Source organism: Pongo abelii, chromosome 15 (genome assembly GCF_028885655.2).
Source record: "Pongo abelii isolate AG06213 chromosome 15, NHGRI_mPonAbe1-v2.0_pri, whole genome shotgun sequence".
Lineage (NCBI taxonomy): Eukaryota > Metazoa > Chordata > Mammalia > Primates > Hominidae > Pongo > Pongo abelii.
Window position 1 is genome coordinate 73676848 of NC_072000.2, and position 22255 is coordinate 73699102.

At 40.4% G+C, this 22255-nt stretch overlaps 1 protein-coding gene across 3 annotated transcripts in view; it reads left to right on the forward strand.

Annotated features, from left to right (window-relative positions):
- The window catches only part of SLC39A9 (solute carrier family 39 member 9), a 63008-nt gene extending 40804 nt beyond the window's left edge, over positions 1–22204 (forward strand). Inside the window, exons 2-7 of one of the 3 annotated variants that reach the window (XM_054529631.2) lie at positions 1563–1703; positions 1800–1997; positions 13065–13133; positions 14634–14719; positions 15572–15706; positions 18195–22204. In XM_054529631.2, the coding sequence (XP_054385606.1) occupies positions 1949–1997; positions 13065–13133; positions 14634–14719; positions 15572–15706; positions 18195–18425 (570 nt within the window). In that variant the 5' untranslated portion in view covers positions 1563–1703; positions 1800–1948 and the 3' untranslated portion in view covers positions 18426–22204. 3 annotated transcript variants of the gene reach the window in all.
- The last annotated feature ends 51 nt before the right edge of the window (positions 22205–22255 follow it).

Below are 22255 nucleotides of genomic sequence, written 5' to 3' on the forward strand. Positions count from 1 at the left end.
GAGTGAGACTCTGTCTCAAAAAGATAAGAATAGTGTCAGGCACGGTGGCTCAAGCCTGTAATCCCAGCACTTTGGGAGGTCAAGGTGTGCGGATCACTTGAGCTCAGGAGTTTGAGACCAGCTTGGGCAACATGGCAAAACTCCATCTCCACAAAAACAATATAAAAATTAGCAGGACTTGGTAGCTCACGTCTATAGTCCAGCTTCTTGGGAGACTGAGGTAGGAGGATGACTTCAGTCCAGGAAATGGAGGTTACTGTGAGCTGAGATTGCACCACTGTATTCCAGTCTGGGTGAAAGGGCCATACCCTGTCTCAAAAAGAAAGAAAGAGAGAGAGAGACAGAGAAAGAAACAGAAGAGTGCATTGTAACTGTTGTAAGGTTGGATATTATTTTGTGAAACTGTTTTGTTTTGTTTTGTTTTGTTTTGAGACAGAGTCTCGCTCTGTTGCCAGGCTGGAAGGCAGTGGCGTGATCTTGGCTCACTGCAACCTCGTTACTCCCTGGTTCAAGCGATTCTCCTGCCTCAGCCTCCTGAGTAGCTGGGATTACAGGCACACGCCACCATGCCCAGCTAATTTTTGTATTTTTAGTAGAGACGGGGATTCACCGTGTTGGCCTTGATCTCCTGGCCTCGTGATATGTCTGCCTTGGCCCCCCCAAGTGCTACAATTACAGGCATGAGCCATCGCACCTGGCCTGTTTTGTTTTGTTTTTAAGAGACAGGATCTCTAGGCTGGACACGGTGGCTCATACTTGTAATCTACCACTTTGGGAGGTCAAGGTGGGAGGATCACCTGAGCCCCAGATTTCAAGACCAGCCTAGGCAACATAGGGAGACCTCATTTCTACAAAAAAATTTTCAGATGAGCTGGTTATGGTGGTACTTGCCTGTGGTTTCCCAGTTACTTGGGAGGCTGAGGTAGGAGGATTGCTTGAGCCCGGGAGCTCGAGGGTGCAGTGAGCCATAATTGCACCTCTGCTGTACTCCAGCCTGGGTGAAAGATGAGACCTTGTCTCAATTTTTAAAGAAGGCTTAAACTGCTTAATCTGATTATAAATTATAAATGTCTAGTATGTTATTCTCTATTCATGAAATATAGCAAAGATAAGCATTTTGGCCTTGAAGAATTTATGTTTTAAATGACAAATATGATACTGTAAACTGGGATTATCAACTGGCCAGGTATCATTTACTGCAGTTCAGAGTCTCCCAACCTCCATATTTCTAGAACTGAATTTAGACTGAAGGATGTGCCTCTTAAACTGCTCTGCCCTTTTGGTTTCTTGCTGGCATTTGTCTGCGATATTTTATAAAGCTAAAAATTTTCTACTCAATTTGTTCCTTATTTGACATTTTTATCTCAACCTAGGTATAAACTAGATGAATTTGCAATTATTTTCATTGTTACTGGTCTTCATTTGCCTGTTTTCATCAGGAAAAAACAGTGTATTTTCTGGTGAGATTAGCATGAATTTCTCAGATAGAGGAATATTTGGGGATGGTGTCCCTTTGGGAATATGATTGCTTTCTTGCATGGTGATTTGCTTCCACTTCCCAGGTTTTGAGAATAATAGGCAGTCAGAAGGTCTGCATGCCAAAGGCAGAAGACATTTGGGGATTTTTTCATCATGAACTTTAAGTTGAAGGAGTTAATGATTGGCTGGATTACAATATAAAAAGTGGATGTCTTTACAGTAAAGTAAGTAGAGCTTGAAATACAAAGAATGAAAACTCCTACATGAAAATGTTTTTAGGGGAAAAACGTATTTTCTCTTTATGGTTTATTCTGCTCTAGGAAAACACCACCAAGCGAGTGAAACACATGATGTGATTGCATCAGACAAAGCAGCAGAAAAATCAGTTGTCCATGAACATGAGCACAGCCACGACCACACACAGCTGCATGCCTATATTGGTGTTTCCCTCGTACTGGGCTTCGTTTTCATGTTGCTGGTGGACCAGATTGGTAACTCCCATGTGCATTCTACTGACGGTGAGTGGCTCCAAGGCTTTCTGGGCAGTGCAATACATTTGCAGTTGAGAAAGTTACAAACGATCAAATATTTCAGTCTGTATCAGTGGCCATATTTAGTGCTAAAACTCTTGTCTTCCTTGGGTTCTAGTGAACATTTAACTAAGTGGGGAGAGCTAGTGAGTTGTGGCATGTGGCGCAAAGAAGTGTTTATTAGTTTATTACTTTGCTTGTCTTAAAGCTGTCACATTTGGTTGAGAGTCTAGGGCAGAAATTCTTAACTTAGTTTTTTGCTATGGAGCCCTTAGGCAGCCCTTAAAGACTGTGGACCTTTAATTGGAATATTGTTTTTAAATGTATAAAACATAGTACATAGGATCAAAGAGAAAACCACCTGTGTTGAAATAAGTTACTAAAACATCAGAACAAATTTGTGATATAGTAATATATGTCTTTATCAGTGCATTAAATAATGAGATAATACATTTAAATCCTAAACAAGTTAGAGTTGAATTTTATTTTCTAGGACATTAGTATGCTAGCTATTACATAATAATATGCTTGGCTTAAGAACATTAAATTATGAGGTAGTCTGTAACAAGGCAACATGTATGTCAAGTTAAACATCTAGTTGATTTTGGGTTTTTGTTTTGATGGTTATTGGTGTAGAAAATCTTGATTTGCAAAGGTATTTTCTTACAAATGTACCTAAACACATTTGTAGCTTGCTTTTTAAGAAATCATAAGCTTCTCTAAAGGACAACTAGAATTCCCCAAGACTTTTCAAATTTAACTCCAGTCATAGTAACTGTTTTGTTTTAAGATCAACGAATTTATCTTTGGCTAGGTCAACATTTTTCATATGATTTATATTAATAAAAAAGGATTCTGATACATGATACACTTTGATCCCATGGTGATAGAAATAAATTTGAGAGTTATAAAACTTCTCAAGGGATTGATGTGTAGGCATATTTTTTCAGATATGTCAGCAGGGAATTTTGCAGTTAGGAAATATTGGAAAGCAGCATAAATATCTTGGTCCCCAATGGGAGAGCCTTGTGACTATCACTGTTTGGTGGCTGAGTGACTGTTAGATGCAGAGCTACTTGATAGTTGCCCAGCTCCATCACATGAGCATCTGCAGACAGGAAAGCTGTAATCATGCAGTATGGCAGCAGTTCTATATGTCCTTAATTTAAAGTAGTAATGAGTGAAAATGATAATTTAAAGATAATCTACAACCGTAAAATAACCTGATTAGTCTGATTTCTACTGGCAGTAAAGATAGTGCTGATATTACTTGTGGTTTATTGTCTGCATTCATAATTAAAGGCAGTGAGGGGGCAGTTGCAGTGACTCACCTGTAATCCTAGCACTTTGGGAGACCAAGACGGACGGATCCTTTTGAGTTCAGGAGTTTGAGACCAGCCTGGGCAACATGGCAAAACCCCGTCTCTAGAAAAAATACAAAAATTAGCTGAGCATGGTGGTGCGCACCTGTAGTCCCTGCTACTAGGGGGACTGAGGCGGGAGGAATGCTTGAGCCCAGGAGGTTGAGGCTGCAGTGAGCTGAGATCACGCCACTGCACTCCAGCCTGGGTGACACAGTGAGACCCTGTCTCAAAAATAATAATGATAATAAAAATAAAGGAAATGTGGCCAGACGTGGTGGTTCATGCCTATAATCCCAGCACTTTGAGAGGCTGAGGGGGAAGGATTACTTGAGACCAGGAGTTCTAGATCAGCCTGGGAGACATGGTGAGACCCCATCTCTACAAAAAAAAATAAATTACCCAGGCATAATGGGGCATGCCTGTAGTCGCAGCTACTCAGGAGGCTTAGGTGGTAAGATCACTTGAGCCCAGGAGGTTGAGACTACATTGAGCCACGATCACACCACTGCACTCCAGTTCAGCCTGAGCAAAAGAACAAGATCCCATCTCAAAAAAAATAAAGACAAAGGAAATGCTAAATTTCAGAGGTTAGTAAAAATAAAAACGCGTTTTTTCAAGTTAAAGTCACAGACATCCCCTGAATTCTACCGGTACTCACCTCTGTAGACCCCAGGCTAAGAATCTTTGATCGACAGAAAAATCTGCAGAAAAGCAGGCAAAAGACATGAACAGATAATCACAATAAGATATTAAAATGGCCCTTAAACATATGAAAAGATGTTCAATTTCACTTGAATACAAATCAAAGCTATCCTAAGATACCATTTCTTACCTGTCAGGCAAAAATTCAGAAGCTTAACAATACACTCGATTGGCAAAGCTGTAATAGAATAGGCACTCATATATTGGGGTGGGCAATGCAAAATGGTACAATGCCCATGGAGAGGAATTTGGCAGTATCTTACAAAACTACATATATATTTACCCTTTGACCAAAAATCCCACTTCTAGGGATTTACTCAAATACAGCTCCAATATGAAAATACATATGCGCAAGATTATTCAATGCAGCATTATTTATCATTGGAAAATACTTAAATGTTCAGTCATGGAGATTGGCTGAATGAACTATGGTATGTACACATAATGGAGTACCATGTAGCTGTAGAAAAGAATAAAGATTCAGGCAGAGCGCAGTGGCTCACCCCTTTAATCCCAGCATTTTGAGAGGCTGAGATAGGATGATTACTTGAAACTGGAGTTCAAGGCTGCAGTGAGCTATAATTGCATAACTGCACTCCAGTCTGGGTGACAATGCGAAACCCTGTCGCTCTAAAAAAAATAATAATAGAAGAATAAAGATTCAGGTAGCTGTGAACTGATAGGGAGAGATTTCCAGGAGGTATTGTTAAATGGAAAAAAAAAAGCAAAAAATATAATGATCATCTAGCATATACTATGTTTTATGTAAGAAAGAAGGGGAAATAAGAAAAACATACAGTTGACCCTTGAACAATATGGGTTTGAACTGTGTGAGTCCATTTATACATGGATTTTCTTTCAATAAAAGTTACACCGAGTGTGGCTGCCTCTCCTGCCTCCCCTTCCACCTCCTTCACCTCTTCTACCTCTGCCACCCCTGAGACAGCAAGACTGACCCCTCCTCTTCCTCCTCGTCCTCCTCAGCCTACTCAGTGTGAAGATGATGAGGATGAAAACCTTTATGGTGATCCACTTCCACTTAATAGTAAATATATTTTCTCTTTCTTATGATTTTTAAATAACATTTTCTTTTACCTAGCTTACTTTTTTGTAAAAATACAGTATTAATACATATAACAAATAAAATACATGTTAATCGACTTTGTTATCATTAAGACTTCTGATCAACAGTAGGCTATTAGTGGTTAAGTTTTTGGGGAGTGAAAAGTTGTATGTGGATTTTTGACTATGTAGGGGGTCAACACTCCAAACTCCACATTGTTCAGTGCAGTGGTCAACTGTATCTACTTACCTTTACAAAAAAGAAACAGAAGAAGAACTGGCTAGAAAACAAAAGACATTTATTAACTGCATGGGATGAGGTGGAGGAGTTGAGAGGGCAGAAGGGTTTTGGGAGCACATGATATTCCCCTTTTGGCACCAAAAAGCCTGCCTTTTTGGTATAATTCTGACTTTAGGAAACATGTTAATATTCTACATATTCAAAAAATAGAATGAAACCAATATGGATGGGAGCACTAACTGAAACAGATGAATTGTATTTCAAGTGAATAATACAATCACACTGAAGGGATTTAAAAAAAAACTAATTCAAGTAAATTATGAAGGTAGTATTTGACTATATATGTTTAGTCTTGGGTAGAGTTGGGAGAAAACCATAAATACTGAACTCGTTGTTGTTGTTGTTGTTGTTGCTGTTGTTTTGTAATAGAATGGGCAAAACAGTTCTGAAGCTGCTTTAGATGTTTTATAGGATTGAGTAAATGGGTCATGTTGATGTTGGTGGAGTCAGGGTTCTAAGTGTGGAAGAAGGAACACACAAGTATGGAGTGGAGGAAGGCAAGAAAGAACCCCTATAGGGACGTATTGGAATTGGAAGTATTGGACTCGAGATTTCTAAATGTATTTGTTTTTGTATATATATATTTGTATATACATATATATATGTCCTAGCTCTGTCTGGAGATGGGGCCTAGAAATAAAGACATCCTACTAGCATGAGCATGCCAGGGCCCTTCAGAGAAGACTCAGGGCTGATTCCAGGACAGTGGCAGGGTAAGTACAAGTGAGCTTACCCTGAAGCTTACCCTGAGCTTCTAGTACTAAAAAAAACAGAAGGAAGGAAGAAGATGGGAGCATGTCATAGGATATAGGAACCCTCTTAAAAGGGTTCCCACTGGCCACATCTGGGATAAGTTGAGCACCAACGTAATTAAGAACAGTAATAAAGCATAAACCATTCAAAAAATGGGAATCCGGCCGGGCACGGTGGCTCACACCTGTAATCCCAGCACTTTGGGAGGCTGAGGCGGGTGGATCACCTAAGGTCAGGAGTTCAAGACCAGCCTGGCCAACATGGTGAAACCGCATCTCTACTAAAAATACAAAAATTAGCCGGGTATGGTGGCACACGCCTATAATCCCAGCTACTGGGGAAGCTGAGACAGGAGAATTGCTTGAACCCAGGAGGCGGAGGTTGCAGTGAGCCAAGATTGTGCCATTGCACTCCAGCCTGGGAGACAAGAACGAAACTCTGTCTCAAAAAAGAAAAAAAAATGGGAATCCATAAGCCCATCTGTGATATATATATATATAGAGAGAGAGAGAGACAGTGAGAGAGAGAGAGAGAGAGTGAGAGAGAGAGAGAGAGAGAGAGAGCACTCGCTTATAGTAGAATGCTCCAATTGTTAAATGTAGAAAGAGTGCTGGAGTTGGAAAAATACTCATTTTTGCAACCCTCTGTAAAGGTCGACTCAGGCACGCATCATCAATGAATGTTAAATGTAGGGGGCAAATTTTTATTTCCTTATTGGCTTCAAGGGGAAAGAAGTAATTAAATGAAGAAATCAGATGATACCTTGATCAGATAGTCAAAATTAAGGTCCCAAGCATTCTGCTTTTGATATGACCAAGTAAGCTCTCAGATCAGCCTCCTTACAGGTAACTAAAAACGCTGGACAGAATTCAAAAAACCAGTGGAGAACGACCCAAAGCAAGCAAATTCTGGAGGGGAGTCAACACTTGGAACAGGGTGCATTTCCTATTTTTACTGCTTTTAGTAGTCACCCCACTGTGGGACAGCTAAAACTCTGATAGAAGACTCAGTCTTTCTAGACTGAAGAACCAGAGGACAGAGTTCAGGAGTTTCAGTGGTTACAGCACTGAAAATAAGGGAGAATCCTAGAAAGAAGAGAAACTCATCCCCAAATTCTGTATATGAACTGCCTCGGTCTCCAGCTGACCCTGAACCACGCTTGGCAGACTCCAGGTAGCTCAACTGAAGATAATTATGAAGTAAACTGGGCTGGATGCAGTGGCTCATGCCTGTGATCCCAGGACTTTGGGAGGCCAAGGTGGGTGGATGGCTTGAGCCCAGGAGTTTGAGACCAGCCTGGGCAACATGTCAAAACCTTTTTTCTACAAAAAATACAAAAATTAGCTGGTTGTGGTGACCTGCGCTTGTAGTCCCAGCTACTTAGGAGACTGAGGTGGGAGGGTAGCTTGAGCCTAGGACAGGGAGGTTACAGTGAGCCAATATTGTGCCACTGTATTCCAGCCTAGGCAACAGAGGGAGGCCCTGTCTCCAAAAAAAAAAAAAAAAAAAGTGACGGGGCGCAGTGGCTCACGCCTGTAATCCCAGCACTTTGGGAGGCCGAGGCAGGTGGATCACGAGGCCAGGAGATCGAGACCATCCTGGCTAACACGGTGAAACCCCATCTCTACTAAAAATAGAAAAAAAATTAGGCGGGCACCTGTAGTCCCAGCTACTGGGGAGGCTGAGGCAGGAGAATGGCATGAACATGGGAGGCGGAGCTTGCAGTGAGCCGAGGTCATGCCACTGCACTCCAGCCTGGGCGACAAAGCGAGACTCCGTCTCAAAAAAAAATAAAAATAAAAAAAAAAGCACACAAAAAAATTAACCTGAAAATTGAGCAGCAACCCAAAAGACATTTTGCAGTTTTAATCCAACCAAGTTACTTAAAGCAAAACAAACAAAAAAGTCACTCTTTGGAGGAATATAACAAAATCTGACTATCCATGAGATAATGTTGGCAATGTCCAGGATATAATTCAAAATTAACACCACCAGTGAGCAGCAGATGTACATCCTGCACCTCTAGGTGTGATCCCTGGAGAAGCATCATCACCTTTATAACATTTCATCCAAGAACCCATAGTCTAAGGACATACACACAAAAGTTTTTTATTACTAAAAAAACAAGAAAGGAGGAGAATATATTATCCAAAAATGGCAATGTCATAAAAGTCAAAGCGAGAGGAAATGTTCCAGATAAAGGAGACTAAAGAGTTACAACTAAGTGAAATGTGTGATTTTAGACTGGATCCTTCCTGGAAAGGAAACATGCCCTGAAGTAAGTACTTTATTGAGCAGCTGACAAAATTACAATATGCAAGAAAATTAGAAAAAGTGTCAATGTTGATAACTGTACTGTGATTATGTAAGAAAATATCTTTTCTCTTAGAAAATACACATTGAAGCATCTGGGGATAAAGGGTTATTGATGTGTGTGTGCAACTTACTTTTAAATGTTAGAGAAAAAGAATGTGTGTGTGTACAGAGAGCATGAGTATAAATGATGAAGCAAATGGGGCAAAATGTTAATTAGTATATTGGTCCATCCGAGAAAAGGATGTATGAATTTTTTTTTAACTATTCTTGCAACTTTACTGAAGGTTTAAAATTATTTCCAAATTAGAGTTTTAAAAAATTATGGGAGTAAGCTTAAAACAAAACAAAATAATTTTGGTCTAGAACAGTTTTTAATCTCCTTGTATTTACTATGTGTTAAATTTTTTTCCATAGACTTATATTTTTTAATAAAATCTTATCTTGGAAAGTTGATGTAAGAATAAATGGTTTTATTCATGTGCTTTATTCCAAACAGCAAATGAGAAGCACTGTTGGGTGGTATCGAACTCTGGCTATATTACATAGTTGGCCACACTGGGCTCCAAGACATTTTTCTTGTGATTCTTGTCAGTTTCAATTTAAAGTAGGCTGGGCATGGTGACTCACGCCTGTAATCCCAAGCGATTTGGGAGGCCAAGACGGGAAGATTGCTTCAGTCCAGGAGTTTGAGACCAGCCTGGGCAACAAAGCGAGACCCTGTCTCTACAAAAATCTTAAAAATTAGCTGGGCATGGTGGCATGTGCCTGTAATCCCAGTTACTTGGGAGGCTGAGATGGGAGGATTGCTTGAGCCCAGGAATTCGAGACTGCGGTAAGCTATGATTGTGCTACTGTACTTCAGCCTGAGTGACAGAGGAAGACCCTGTGTCTTAAAAAAAGAGAGAAAAAGAAACAAGGATGGTCGAATTTCACACTTGTGAACCTATAGTTCAGGGAGTTGTAAGTTTCTCCTACCTGACCTTATTCATGGTCAGGACAGTGTTGTGAGTTCAAGAACAGAGAGTAGCTGCAGAAAGTAATGACCTTTTCTGTGTTTTCTGATCCTGGGAAGGGGCAAGTGGCTCTAGTTTCCCTCTGACATCCTGCTCTGTGTGTGTGTGTGTGTGTGTGTGTGGGTGTGGGTGTGGGTGTGTGTGTGTATACACATGTGTGAGTGTTTGCTTATGCAAGAAAGGAAGGGGGCTGGGCGCGGTGGCTAACACCTGTAATCCCAGCACTTTGGGAGGCCGAGGCAGGTGGATCATGAGGTCAGGGGTTCGAGACCAACCTGGCCAACTTAGTGAAACCCCGTCTCTACTAAAAATACAAAAAAATTAGCCGGGTGCGGTGGCAGGCACCTGTAATCCCAGCTACTTGGTAGGCTGAGGCAACGAGAATCGCTTGAACCTGGGAGACAGAGGTTTCAATGAGCCGAGATCGCGCCATTGCACTCCAGCCCGGGCGACCATGCAAGATTCCATCTCAAAATAAAAAAAAAAAAAGGAAGAAAGGAAGGAAGAGGACTAAGCTGTGGCAAAGCTAGCCTTCTCTCAGGGTATCTTTCTTCCATACCGTTCTACTTTCTCAGAATCCTTGATCTGCCAAAGAGAAATTTGGAAAATGATGAAATGGCCACTTCACTTCTATGTGTTTTGAAACATGTATGTAAATGTAAACATGTTAAATATGTGAAATAAAATTTTTCCTCCTCAGTAAGTTGAAAGAAATTTCCATTTAACAAATGATTTTTTTAAAAAAACCTGATTCTAAAGATATATATGGTGATTGTCAGGCCAGGCACAATGGTGCACGCCTGTATTCCCGGCACTTTGGGAGGCCAAAGCGGGAAGATGGCTTGAGGTCAGGAGTTTGAGATTAGCCTGGACAACACAGCAAGACGCATCTCTACAAAAAAGTACTTTAAAAATTAGCCAGGCATAGTGGCACTTGCCTGTAGTCACAGCCACTCAGGTGGCTGAGATGGGAGGGAGAATCACTTCAGTTCGAGGCTGCGGTGAGCTGTGATCACACCACTTCACTCCAGCCTGGGCAACAAGTAAGACTCTATCTCTAAAAAAATAAAAATAAAATGTGTGGGCACAGTAGTGCCCTGTAATCCTATACAGAGAATTAAATGTAGCTTGTGTTCCTTTATTCTTCTTCCTGTTTTATCTCTGAAGTCATTGTTTTTGCTGGCTTTCATGTGTGATGACCTGGTTTTACCTATTTTCTGCAGAGTTTAATGTATTATAAAATATCAATAAAAGTGTATTTATTAAATTTATGCTAAACTGCAGTCTTTATAGGTTTATAAAAACTTTCTAATTTTAAAGCCTCTAATTGTTTAAGATCCTAAGTATAACTGGATGATAAGGCTTTGTATAAAAAAAGGCCAGAGCCAGCTTGCACACAGTGTAATTTGACTCTTCCTTCCAGTTCAGGGTAGCATTGAGCTATTTGCTGGCTCAGAGTGATAAGGGTCTTTAGCTTCCCTTCTTTGCAGTGTTTTAATAGGAAAATATCATTTATTAATAAGAGGTATTACTTTACTTGTATACTTTTTCCATTGTAAACCCCTTCCTTTTGTATGCCGGACTCCTAAGAAGATTAAATCCCCTGTAACTTACTTGACTGATGTTCATCTGTCATTTTACCTGGCATTTTGATGTCCCCATCTTTTAACTTTATTTACTTGTATGTTTCCTACAATAGCAGTAACATCTTTATTTAATACACATAAATGCTTTTTTCACTCTTCAGCAAGGATTTATTAAGTAACTGTTGGGTGCCTAGTGCTGTGCTACATTCTGTCAGACATGTTAAAGGAAAAGAGAGGTAGAAAATTTAATGCTTTAGCATTTACAGTCCATCTGGGGATAGAAAACATTCAAGTGAAAATGGCTTTGTATATCTGAGGTGGTGTATAGAGGAACCTTTGAAGACTACCCGCATAGATCACTAGGTCTAGGCAAGGGGAGAGTTGCTTTGAGCTGGAATCAATTTTTTAAATTTATTTTTTATTTTTATTTTTAATTTTTCTTGAGACAAGATCTTGCTCTGTCACCCGGGCTGGAGTCCAGTGGCATGAGCATAGCTTGTTGCAGCCTTAAACTCCTAGGAACAAGTAATCCTTCCACCTTAACCTCCTAGATACCTGGGACTACAGGCATGCACCACCACACTTGGCTAAATTTTAAAAATTCTGTAGAGATAGGGTCTTGTGATGTTGCCCAGGCTGGTCTCAAACTCCTGGCCTCAAGTGATCCTCCCCCCTCGACCTCCCAGACTGCTGAGATTACAGGCATGAGCCACCATGCTTAGTCTTCAATTTTTTATTCTTTCTTGAGGGAAGTGGTTCTGTAGTTAGACTTTGATTGATGTCCAAGTTTTGGGTTAACAAGCTGAGAAGTTCAGTATGTGCCAAGAATTACAGGTGAAGAGACTTGGGGAAAGGAGAATAAGAAGGTTTTGTTCGATGGTGTTAAGCAAACTGGTTTAACTAGACTGGACATTGAGAAATAAGTTGGAACTAGTTGATAAAGGGCTTAAGAACCTACCTAATATAGCAGTTTGCCCTGAATTTGAAAAGCAGCAGATTCTTAAATGGTAACTGACACATCAGAAGGGTGGTGGGTTTTTTTGTTTGTTTGTTTTTGAGACGGAGTTTCACTCTTGTTGCCCAGGCTGGAGGGCAATGGCACAATTGCCCACAATGGCTCATTGCAACCTCTGCCTCCTGGGTTCAAGCAATCCTCCTGCCTCAGCTCCCAAGTAGCTGAGATTACAGGCACTCGCCACCACACTCAGCTAATTTTTGTATATTTTAGTAGAAACGGGGTTTCACCATGTTGGTCAGGCTGGTCTCAAACTCCTGACCTCAGGTGATCCACCTGCCTCAGCCTCCCAAAGTGCTGGGATTACAGGTGTGAGCCACTGTGCCCGGCCAAGGGTGGTGTTTTCAAAAGATGAATCTGACACGGATGTGTAAGATGAATTATATTAGGGAAAAATGAGAGTAGGGAACCTGATGCTAATTTAGGTTTGAGTGATGAAAATTTAGGTTAGGGTGATGGCAATAAAAATGTGACAGATGTTAGAATGAAGATAAAGTTGCAGGATGCTAAGGAAGAGATAGACAATGACAGTTAGGTTGGTCTGGAAAGAAATGATCAGAGGCCATAGAGCACTTTCCTTGGAATAGTAGAGGAAGAGGATTAAGGAATAGGAGGAAGTTGGGGCCGTTGGGGGTTACACATTTCAGCGATTTTTCTGTTAAGGTAAGGCTGAGTCAAGTGAAGAGTTCCCTCTTAGCCACCTCTTCAGGACAGGGAAATCTTTTAAGGGTTTGAAGCAGAAAGAAAAAAGATAGTGGCCGGGTGCGGTGGCTCACGCCTATAAATCTCAACACTTTGGGAGAGTGAGGCGGGCGGATCATTGGAGGTCAGGAGTTTGAGACCAGCCTGGCCAACATTAGTGAAATTCTTTCACCTTCAGACCAATGTTTGAACAGTTTCTGTCTCACATAGCTTAACACTGTCTTTCTCATTTTCACTTTAGATCCAGAAGCAGCAAGGTCTAGCAATTCCAAAATCACCACCACGCTGGGTCTGGTCGTCCATGCTGCAGGTAGGGTTGGATTGCAGTGGAACTTCTTTGTTTTCTATTGCACAGGGGAGACCTTAGTGTTTATATTTCAGGGACTGTCCTCATTGAATGCTCTTGGACTGGCCTTTGAGGAAAAGGTTTCTTAATGAAGTCCTCCAACACAAGCACAAGCCTGGTGTGCTCAGTGTCAGGGGTTTGCAAGCTAAGAATGGTTTCTATACTTTTTAATGGCTTAAAAAAAAAAGAGAGAGAGAGAGGAACATACTGTAGCACATGAGAATTATATAATTCAAATTAAGGAAGTTTTATTGGAACACAGCCTTGCCCATGTATTTATATATTGTTTGTGACAGTGAATTTGATTAGGGAAAAATGAAAGTAGGGAACCTATTGCTGATTTAGGTTTGTTTGAGTGATGAAAATTTAGGTTAGGGTGATGGCAATAAAAAATGGAGAAAGGCAAATGTGACTGATGTTAGAATGAAGATAAAGTTGCAGGAGGCTGAGGAAGAGATAGACAATGGCAATGATCCATCTCTTGTTTTTGTGCAACGGTGGCAGAATTGAACAGTTGCAAGAGACCAAATAACTGCAAAGCCTGAAATATTTACTGTCTAGCTCTTAAGAAGAAGTTTGCTCTTTTCATTCTTGGCTCTAGAATGTCATCTGGAAAAGAGCCTTGGCACTTTTGTCCTGAACAGCTCTGTTACCAGTTTATACGCAAAGCACCAGTTTAAGCAGAAGTGGTATGCAATGGAATGCAGAGATCTCAGCATTGCTGACAGGGTACACTTTAGAATCATAACCCAAACCTAGTCCTAGTAATAGAATTCTGTCAGTGGCAAAGAAAGGCATGCGAAAGGTGGTACACTGTTACCTGGCCCTTTCTAAGTATAATATGCTTTTCTAACAAATTTCTTTCATTCAACCAGTGTTTACTCATTAAGTAATAATCATCTATATAGATGTCTAGTATCTTTATTTTATTTATTTCTTTTTTTGAGACGGAGTCTCACTCTGTCGCCGAGGCTGGAGTGCAGTGGCGCGATCTCGGCTCACTGCAAGCTCCACCTCCTGGGTTTAAGCAATCCTCCTGCCTCAGCCTCCTGAGTAGCTGGGACTATTTTGTTTCTTAACCTATAAGATTAAGAGATGCTTCCTTTGAAATTCTTCTTTGATATTTCCCTTGTTAGAATTTGATTAACTAATCAATGGATTTTTGATTAGTTGGAAAATTGAATGTCAGTTTTCCAATAACAACAACAGCAACCAAAATAATAACATTGAATACCCTGGGCCAGATGCTGTGCCCTTTACATAAGTTATCTCATTTAATCCTCATGAAAACCCTAAGAAATACATACTTTATTGAACACATTTTAAAGATAAGGCTGGCGTGTAGAAAGGTTAAGTAACCTTACTAGATCCAGCTGGACCTGACTGTAAAGCTCATATACTCAACCACTACACTGTTATTGTTGTTGTTTATAGTATTTTATGTTTCCTTGTTTCCAAATATAGCCGATGGTGTTGCTTTGGGAGCAGCAGCGTCTACTTCACAGACTAGTGTCCAGTTAATTGTGTTTGTGGCAATCATGCTACATAAGGTAAGCAACATTTTGGTGTAAGGTTTGGTATTGAGTGTATTCATAATTAAAATTTCTCATGGTCCTTAATGTTTTTTCTGGAATGGGAACATTTTCTTCATTTCATAAGTGCTATTCATTTTGGAAAATTGAATAAATCTGTTCATAGCTTCTTGTTCCCATTTTCTTAAGCTTTTCCTTGAGGAGTTTCAATTTTTTTGTGTAGACATATACACAAATTGTCAAATTCTCCTCAGATTTTTATATTTCATAGTAATAATTTCTGTTCAAAAGTATTTTTCTTTTCTTGACTGTTTCTGTTTTTTACTATCCAAGAAACACACAAATAGGATCTTTTCTTGGCTTAGAACATTAATTCCTAAGAGGCATAGCTCAGCGTTGGTACTCTGCCTGGTTTTGTTTTTTTGTTTTTTTTTGGGGTTTTTTTTGTTTTTTGTTTTTGTGGGTTTTTTGTTTTTTGTTTTTGGGATGGAGTTTGCTCTTGTCACCCAGGCTGGAGTGCAATGGTGTGATCTCGGCTCACTGCAACCTCCGCCTCCTGGGTTCAAGCGATTCTCCTGTCTCAGCCTCCCAAGTAGCTGGGATTACAGGTGCCCACCACCACACATTTTTGTATTTTTAGTAGAGACGGGGTTTCACCATGTTGACCAGGCTGGTCTCAAACTCCTGACCTTAGGTGATCCGCCCACCTCGACCTCCCCAAGTGCTAGGATTACAGGCGTGAACCACTGTGCCTGGCCTTTTGTGAGTTTTTCTTTGTATGAGAAATCATAGTCAAATGGCATATACTTCTTGATGTAGAAGCAATCCATACTTCTAGAATGATAATAAGAGATGATTTTTTATTTCCAGGCACCAGCTGCTTTTGGACTGGTTTCCTTCTTGATGCATGCTGGCTTAGAGCGGAATCGAATCAGAAAGCACTTGCTGGTCTTTGCACTGGCAGCACCAGTTATGTCCATGGTGACATACTTAGGACTGAGTAAGGTAAGCTAATCTATTCCCAGCTATCTAAACCAGTGTCTTGTGATCTCTTAGAACTTATGGTCTCTTAGATTGAATTTTTCCAATACATTACTCTCTCAAACTAAAGATAAAATTAGGAGTAAAAACTGTACAGGGTAAATATCTTAATTCCAATGTGTCCTCTTCGTATTAGCATTTTCTTATTCATTTAATTTGAAAACTTCTTCCCTATCAATCAGTTCCAAGAATATTTGCATAAATATGATAGCCCTTCAATATTTAAAATAGTATAACGTAACCAGCCATGCTAGTTTCATTTGACAGATATCTAATAAGTCAAATCTGTCCATATTTAATGTGAGGTAGATACATGAAGCGTGAGTAACAAGCCACATAGCCGCTTTGAGAAGAGTAGCAGCTGGGCAGAGATTGCTGTCAAGAGTTTAAAAAACTGACATTGATTACTGAAGTGATAGAGTAATCTTTTAAAGGGAACAACATACTGCTCACTGAAAGAAGAGAAGGCTTATCAGGTAAATGGAAAGGGTTTTTATAACACACTGTTAGCAACTAAGATTAACAAACCCTTGCTTAACAGGAACTTAGCCATTCTTGGTCTCATTTTTCACATGTTCCTCCTGTTCTCCCAGCTCTCATGTCCCCAGATAGTAACTATACAGTTCTTTCTATTGAATACTTTGTACTGAACATAGCTTCAGACCTGAGGTAACATGTGCTCTTCTGTCTCCAAGCTGTACCTTCCCATGCCTTATAGTCCTGTCTGTAGCTCTTAGCAACAACCCTCCGCATTTTACCCAAATGTCAGCTGGCAGGCAACTGGAGGAAAATCTTAGAAGCAAACTGACTCAGGGCTAGTTGATGGGAACTGCTTTCCCCAACACCCTCTCTAAAGGTCATTGATTCTTCTGAGCATCAGTCAATTCAGTATTTGGCAGTAAAACCCATATTAATAGGAACATGTGAAAAATGAGATAAAGAATGGCTAAGTTCCTGTTAAGCAAGGGTTTATTGATCTTAATTTTTAAGAGTGTGTTATAAAAACCCTTTCCATTTACCTGAAGAGCCTTCTCTTCTTTCAGTGAGCAGTATGTTGTTCCCTTTAACAGGTTACTCTATCACTTCAGTAATCAGTGTCAGTTTTTTAACCTTTTGACAGGAAGGTACTGATAATTCTGGAGACATGGAGTTACTTGCTGCATCTATGGCATGTTCTTTTCTTAAAATTTTAATTGATTGCCTTAGTCCATAGGTCCACTTTTTTAACAGAAAACGTTGAAATTAGTTTTATAAAGATTAGCTTATGAGATATACATATATACACACACACACACACACATTTTTTTTTCCTTTGAGATGGAATCTTGCCTGTCACCCAGGCTGGAGTACAATGGCGCAATCTCGGCTCACTGCAACCTCTGCCTCCCAGGTTCAGACGATTCTCCTGCCCCAACTTCCCGAGTAGCTGGGATTACAGGCACCCGCCACCATGCCTGGCTAATTTTTGTATTTTTAGTAGAGACAGGGTTTCACCATGTTGGCCAGGCTGGTCTCGAACTCCTGACCTCGTGATCCGCCCACCTCAGCCTCCCAAAGTGCTGGGATTACAGGCATGAGCCACCATGCCCAGCCACTTAAGAGATATTTCTAAGCTCTATGAGGGCAACTACTGCATCTTGATTACCACTGTATCTCAAGCACCTGGCCCAGAGCCTGGTGCATAGATGATGCTTGTTAAATATTAGTAGAATAAATAAATTCATGTCTGAAATTTAATATCTGCAATAATATGTTGTTGATTCTATCTCAAGAATAATACAAGCCAAATCTGTTAAACCAGCACTTAAAGTTTGTTTTAAAAAGCAATTGTGAACCAGGAGCAGTGGTGCACACCTGTAGTCCCAGCTACTTGGGAAGCTGAGACAGGAGGATTGCTTGAGCCCAGGAGTTCCAGGCTGTAATGTGTTAGGATTGTGCCTGTGAATAGCCACTCAACTCCAGCCTGGGCGACATAGCGAGACCTCATCTCTAGACAGATACAGTCAATGAATGGATGGGCAGAATGATGGAACTGTGGTGAATATAGTTAATAATAGTGTGTGGTACATTTCAAAATTGCTAAGAGTAAATTTCAGATGTTCTCACCACAAAATATGATAAATATTTGAGATGACAGATGTTAGTTTTATTTAATTATTCCACATTTTATTCATGAATCATAATGTCACTTTATACCCTATAAATATATATAATTATAAATTGTTGATTTACAATAAATTTTTTAAAAAATCAATTGCGTACATCACTGGTATTCTTAAACCCTTATTTGGAAGCTTCCCATGAATAACTTAAAGTTGCTGTGTTCTCTAGATGTCCCCAGTGTCCTAAACAGCACCAGTTAAGAATAATGAGTGTTTTTTATTTGGGACTTCTTCCTGACCCTGAATTTTACTTGACTTAGTTTTTCCTCTTTCTCTCTTCTGATTCACAGAGCAGTAAAGAAGCCCTTTCAGAGGTGAACGCCACGGGAGTGGCCATGCTTTTCTCTGCCGGGACATTTCTTTATGTTGCCACAGTACATGTCCTCCCTGAGGTGGGCGGAATAGGGCACAGCCACAAGCTCGATGCCACGGGAGGGAGAGGCCTCAGCCGCCTGGAAGTGGCAGCCCTGGTTCTGGGTTGCCTCATCCCTCTCATCCTGTCAGTAGGACACCAGCATTAAATGTTCAAGGTCCAGCCTTGGTCCAGGGCCATTTGCCATCCAGTGAGAACAGCCGGCGCGTGACAGCTACTCACTTCCTCAGTCTCTTGTCTCGCCTTGCGCATCTCCACATGTATTCCTAGAGTCCAGAGGGGAGGTGAGGTTAAAACCTGAGTAATGGAAAAGCTTTTAGAGTAGAAACACATTTACGTTGCAGTTAGTTATAGACATCCCATTGTGTTATCTTTTAAAAGGCCCTTGACGTTTTGAGTTTTAATGTTTCTCTTAACCCTATTCTCAGGGAAGATGGAATTTAGTTTTAAGGAAAAGAGGAGAACTTCATACTCACAATGAAATAGTGATTATGAAAATACAGTGTTCTGTAATTAAGCTATGTCTCTTCTTAGTTTAGAGGCTCTGCCACTTTATCTATTGATTTTTAACATGGTTCCCACCATGTAAGACTGGTGCTTTAGCATCTATGCCACATGCGTTGATGGAGGGTCATAGCACCCACTCACTTAGATGCTAAAGGTGATTCTAGTTAATTTGGGATTAGGGTCAGGAAAATGATAGCAAGACACATTGAAAGCTCACTTTATACTCAAAAGAGATATCCATTGAAAAGGGATGTCTAGAGGGACTTAAACAGCTCCTTTGGCACATGCCTCTCTGAATCCAGCCTGCCGTTCCATCAAATGGAGCAGGAGAGGTGGGAGGAGCTTCTAAAGAGGTGACTGGTATTTTGTAGCATTCCTTGTCAAGTTCTCCTTTGCAGAATACCTGTCTCCACATTCCTAGAGAGGAGCCAAGTTCTAGTAGCTTCAGTTCTAGGCTTTCCTTCAAGAACAGTCAGATCACAAGTGTCTTTGGAAATTAAGGGATATTAAATTTTAAGTGATTTTTGGATGGTTATTGATATCTTTGTAGTAGCCTTTTTTAAAAGACTACCAAAACGTATGGTTGTCCTTTTTTTTTTTTTAAAGTATTTCTCTTAGCAGATCAGCAATCCCTCTAGGGACCTAAATACTAGGTCAGCTTAGGGGACACTGTGTCTTCTCACATAACCACCTGTAGCAAGATGGATCATAAATGAGAAGTGTTTGCCTATTGATTTAAAGCTTATTGGAATCATGTCTCTTGTCTCTTCGTCTTTGCTTTTCTCCTAACTTTTCCCTCTAGCTTCTCCTTCCCACAATTTGCTGCTTACTGCTGGTGTTAATATTTGTGTGAGATGAATTCTTATCAGGACAACCACTTCTCGAACTGTGATAATGAAGATAATAATATCTTTATTCTTTATCCCCCTTCAAAGAAATTACCTTTGTGTCAAATGTCGCTTTGTTGAGCGCTTAAAATACCACCTCCTCATGTGTAAATTGACACAATCACCAATATTCTGGTAATTTAAACAACTGAGATAGCAAAAGTGTTTAACAAACTAGGATAATTTTTTTTTCATATTTGCCAAAATTTTTGTAAACCCTGTCTTGTCAAATAAGTGTATAATATTGTATTATTAATTTATTTTTACTTTCTATACCATTTCAAAACACATTACACTAAGGGGGAACCAAGACTAGTTTCTTCAGGGCAGTGGACGTAGTAGTTTGTAAAAACATTTTCTGTGACGCATAAGCTAACATGCCTATGATTTATTTCCTTCATGAATTTGTTACTGGATCAGCAGCTGTGGAAATAAAGCTTGTGAGCCCTCTGCTGGCCACAGTGAGGAAAGTAGCACAAATAGGATACAGTTGTATGTAGTCACTGGCAACAATTGCATACAATTTTACCACCAAGAGAAGGTATAGTATGGAAAGTCCAAATGACTTCCTTGATTGGATGTTAACAGCTGACTTGTGTGAGACTTGAGGTTTCATCTGGTCCTTCAAAACTATATGGTTGCCTAGATTCTCTCTGGAAACTGACTTTGTCAAATAAATAGCAGATTGTAGTGTCTGGTTTGGTTTGGACAGTAGTGCTTTCTATCATATTGTTGTGTGCAATGGTAATTTGTTCTACTGGCCAAAGCCTCTTTCAGCAGTGCCTTGCCATCATGCTTAAAAGTTTGGCTAGTATATCTTGCTGGATGGAGCCTTGAACTCCGGCAAGGATTGAACCATCTGACTTCCAAATTTGCCTTCCCCTCTGGACCTCACTATTAACAAGCAAACCTTTCAGGGCCCTCTTAGCTCTCAGAAGCTATGTATGGGCTTTCCCAGATTTTAAAGCTGCTGCCTCGAGAACTACTCATTTCTCTCCTGGTCAGCAGGCAGAAATAGCCATACTAATCTCATAGGGCTCAAATGCATCTTCAGGCAGCAGGGAACCAAGCAGCGTGGCACAGGCCTTCTTGACTGGAGGAAGAGCTTGCTGGCGTGGTGGGCAGTGTTCCAGGAGAGGCTGTGTCCGTGTTCACTTCTTGGCACATTTCAGTTCCGTTTTCCTCTTGTTTAAAACTGCCTCTTTAGATGTGGATGCCTTAATGCTGTAACACATTTGAAAACATTGGCAATACTTAAGTTGCTGCCATGATTACAGATGGAATTATTGGCTACCAAAGAGATGCAATTGATGATGAGAAGCATGATTCTTCCTTCCATATAACCAAAGTTAATCTTAATTGCAATTTGACTCCGTTTCCTTGGTAGGGATAGACTTCCTTCAGATTCCAAGTGCTCTCTTAAATGGCAAATTAAGTTAGAGAATACTACTGCTCCATTCCCCTCACTTATTCTCCAGTTAATTGCTTGTCAGTTCCATTTCACGAAAGCAGTGATGTTCCAGGTTTGATTCAGTTTTCCTGTGCACACTGTTGCCAATTTTTTTTTTTAGCAAAGATTCTGCACTGGAACGTAGATAGTTGGAAACAGTACTACCTACCTAGAGGTTATGTGTTTTCTCTTTCTCCCCGCTTTCACCTCTTTCTTTCCCAATTCAAAACAGCCAAGTGAGCCTTGTTCTGGTATTTTGAATCATTAGAGAAAAGAAAGGGAGTGGCTGTTTTGAGTTGTGCTTTCTTTGCAGAAAGGAGAAAATGTGATTGTGTTTTTTTACCAGCCTACTTCTAAGTGTCACTGCCTGGTTTTTCTCTTTTTCAAGGATTAGAACTAAGAGGACACACCAGCATCGGAGTGTATTAAGCCCCTGAAACACATGGTAGCTAGGGACTGAACACAGGAACTGTATGACAGCAGCACAAACCCCCAAAGGACGTTCCTGCCTTGTGGGCCCCTGAGCCCCTTGGGAGACTGAGAATCATGACCAGATTCGTCCAGAACTGCTGCAGTGTTAAGTGAAAATCCTCTGTAGTTGTTCTGCAGAGGAACCTTCCTTCCATTAGAAAATTTCTGCTCAATACAGAATGGTCCACATCACCCAAAGTGCACTGTTGGAGATGCTGTGAAATTAAAACCTCTTTGTACCTGAGACATCTAGATTCACCTCAGGAGACCTGAAGGAAATGTGTAACTTGTGGGAAAGAACTAGACAACCATTTAGGAATTCTCTAGATATACTCAGCCTAACCCAGTGGCTTAACACAAGGAGATTGGCTTTGATCTTTTTTTCTTGTGGCATCTTCCAGCAAGTTAGAAGTCTCATGGGATAAGACTGCAGTTCCCCTGGTTCAGTAGCTGGAACAGTGATTTTAAATGTCCCTTTTTCTGGATCCCTTGTAAACATGAAATCATTCCATGGATGGCTGCCTTATAATTTTGTCTCTTTCCACTTTAATTGTGAATGGTTAAAAAAAATGCTGTTTTCTGATATTAAATTTTTATTAGTGCATACCTTAATCTGAGTGGCTCATTACTTATCCTTTTGCAGTTTGTTTGATGACCAGAATT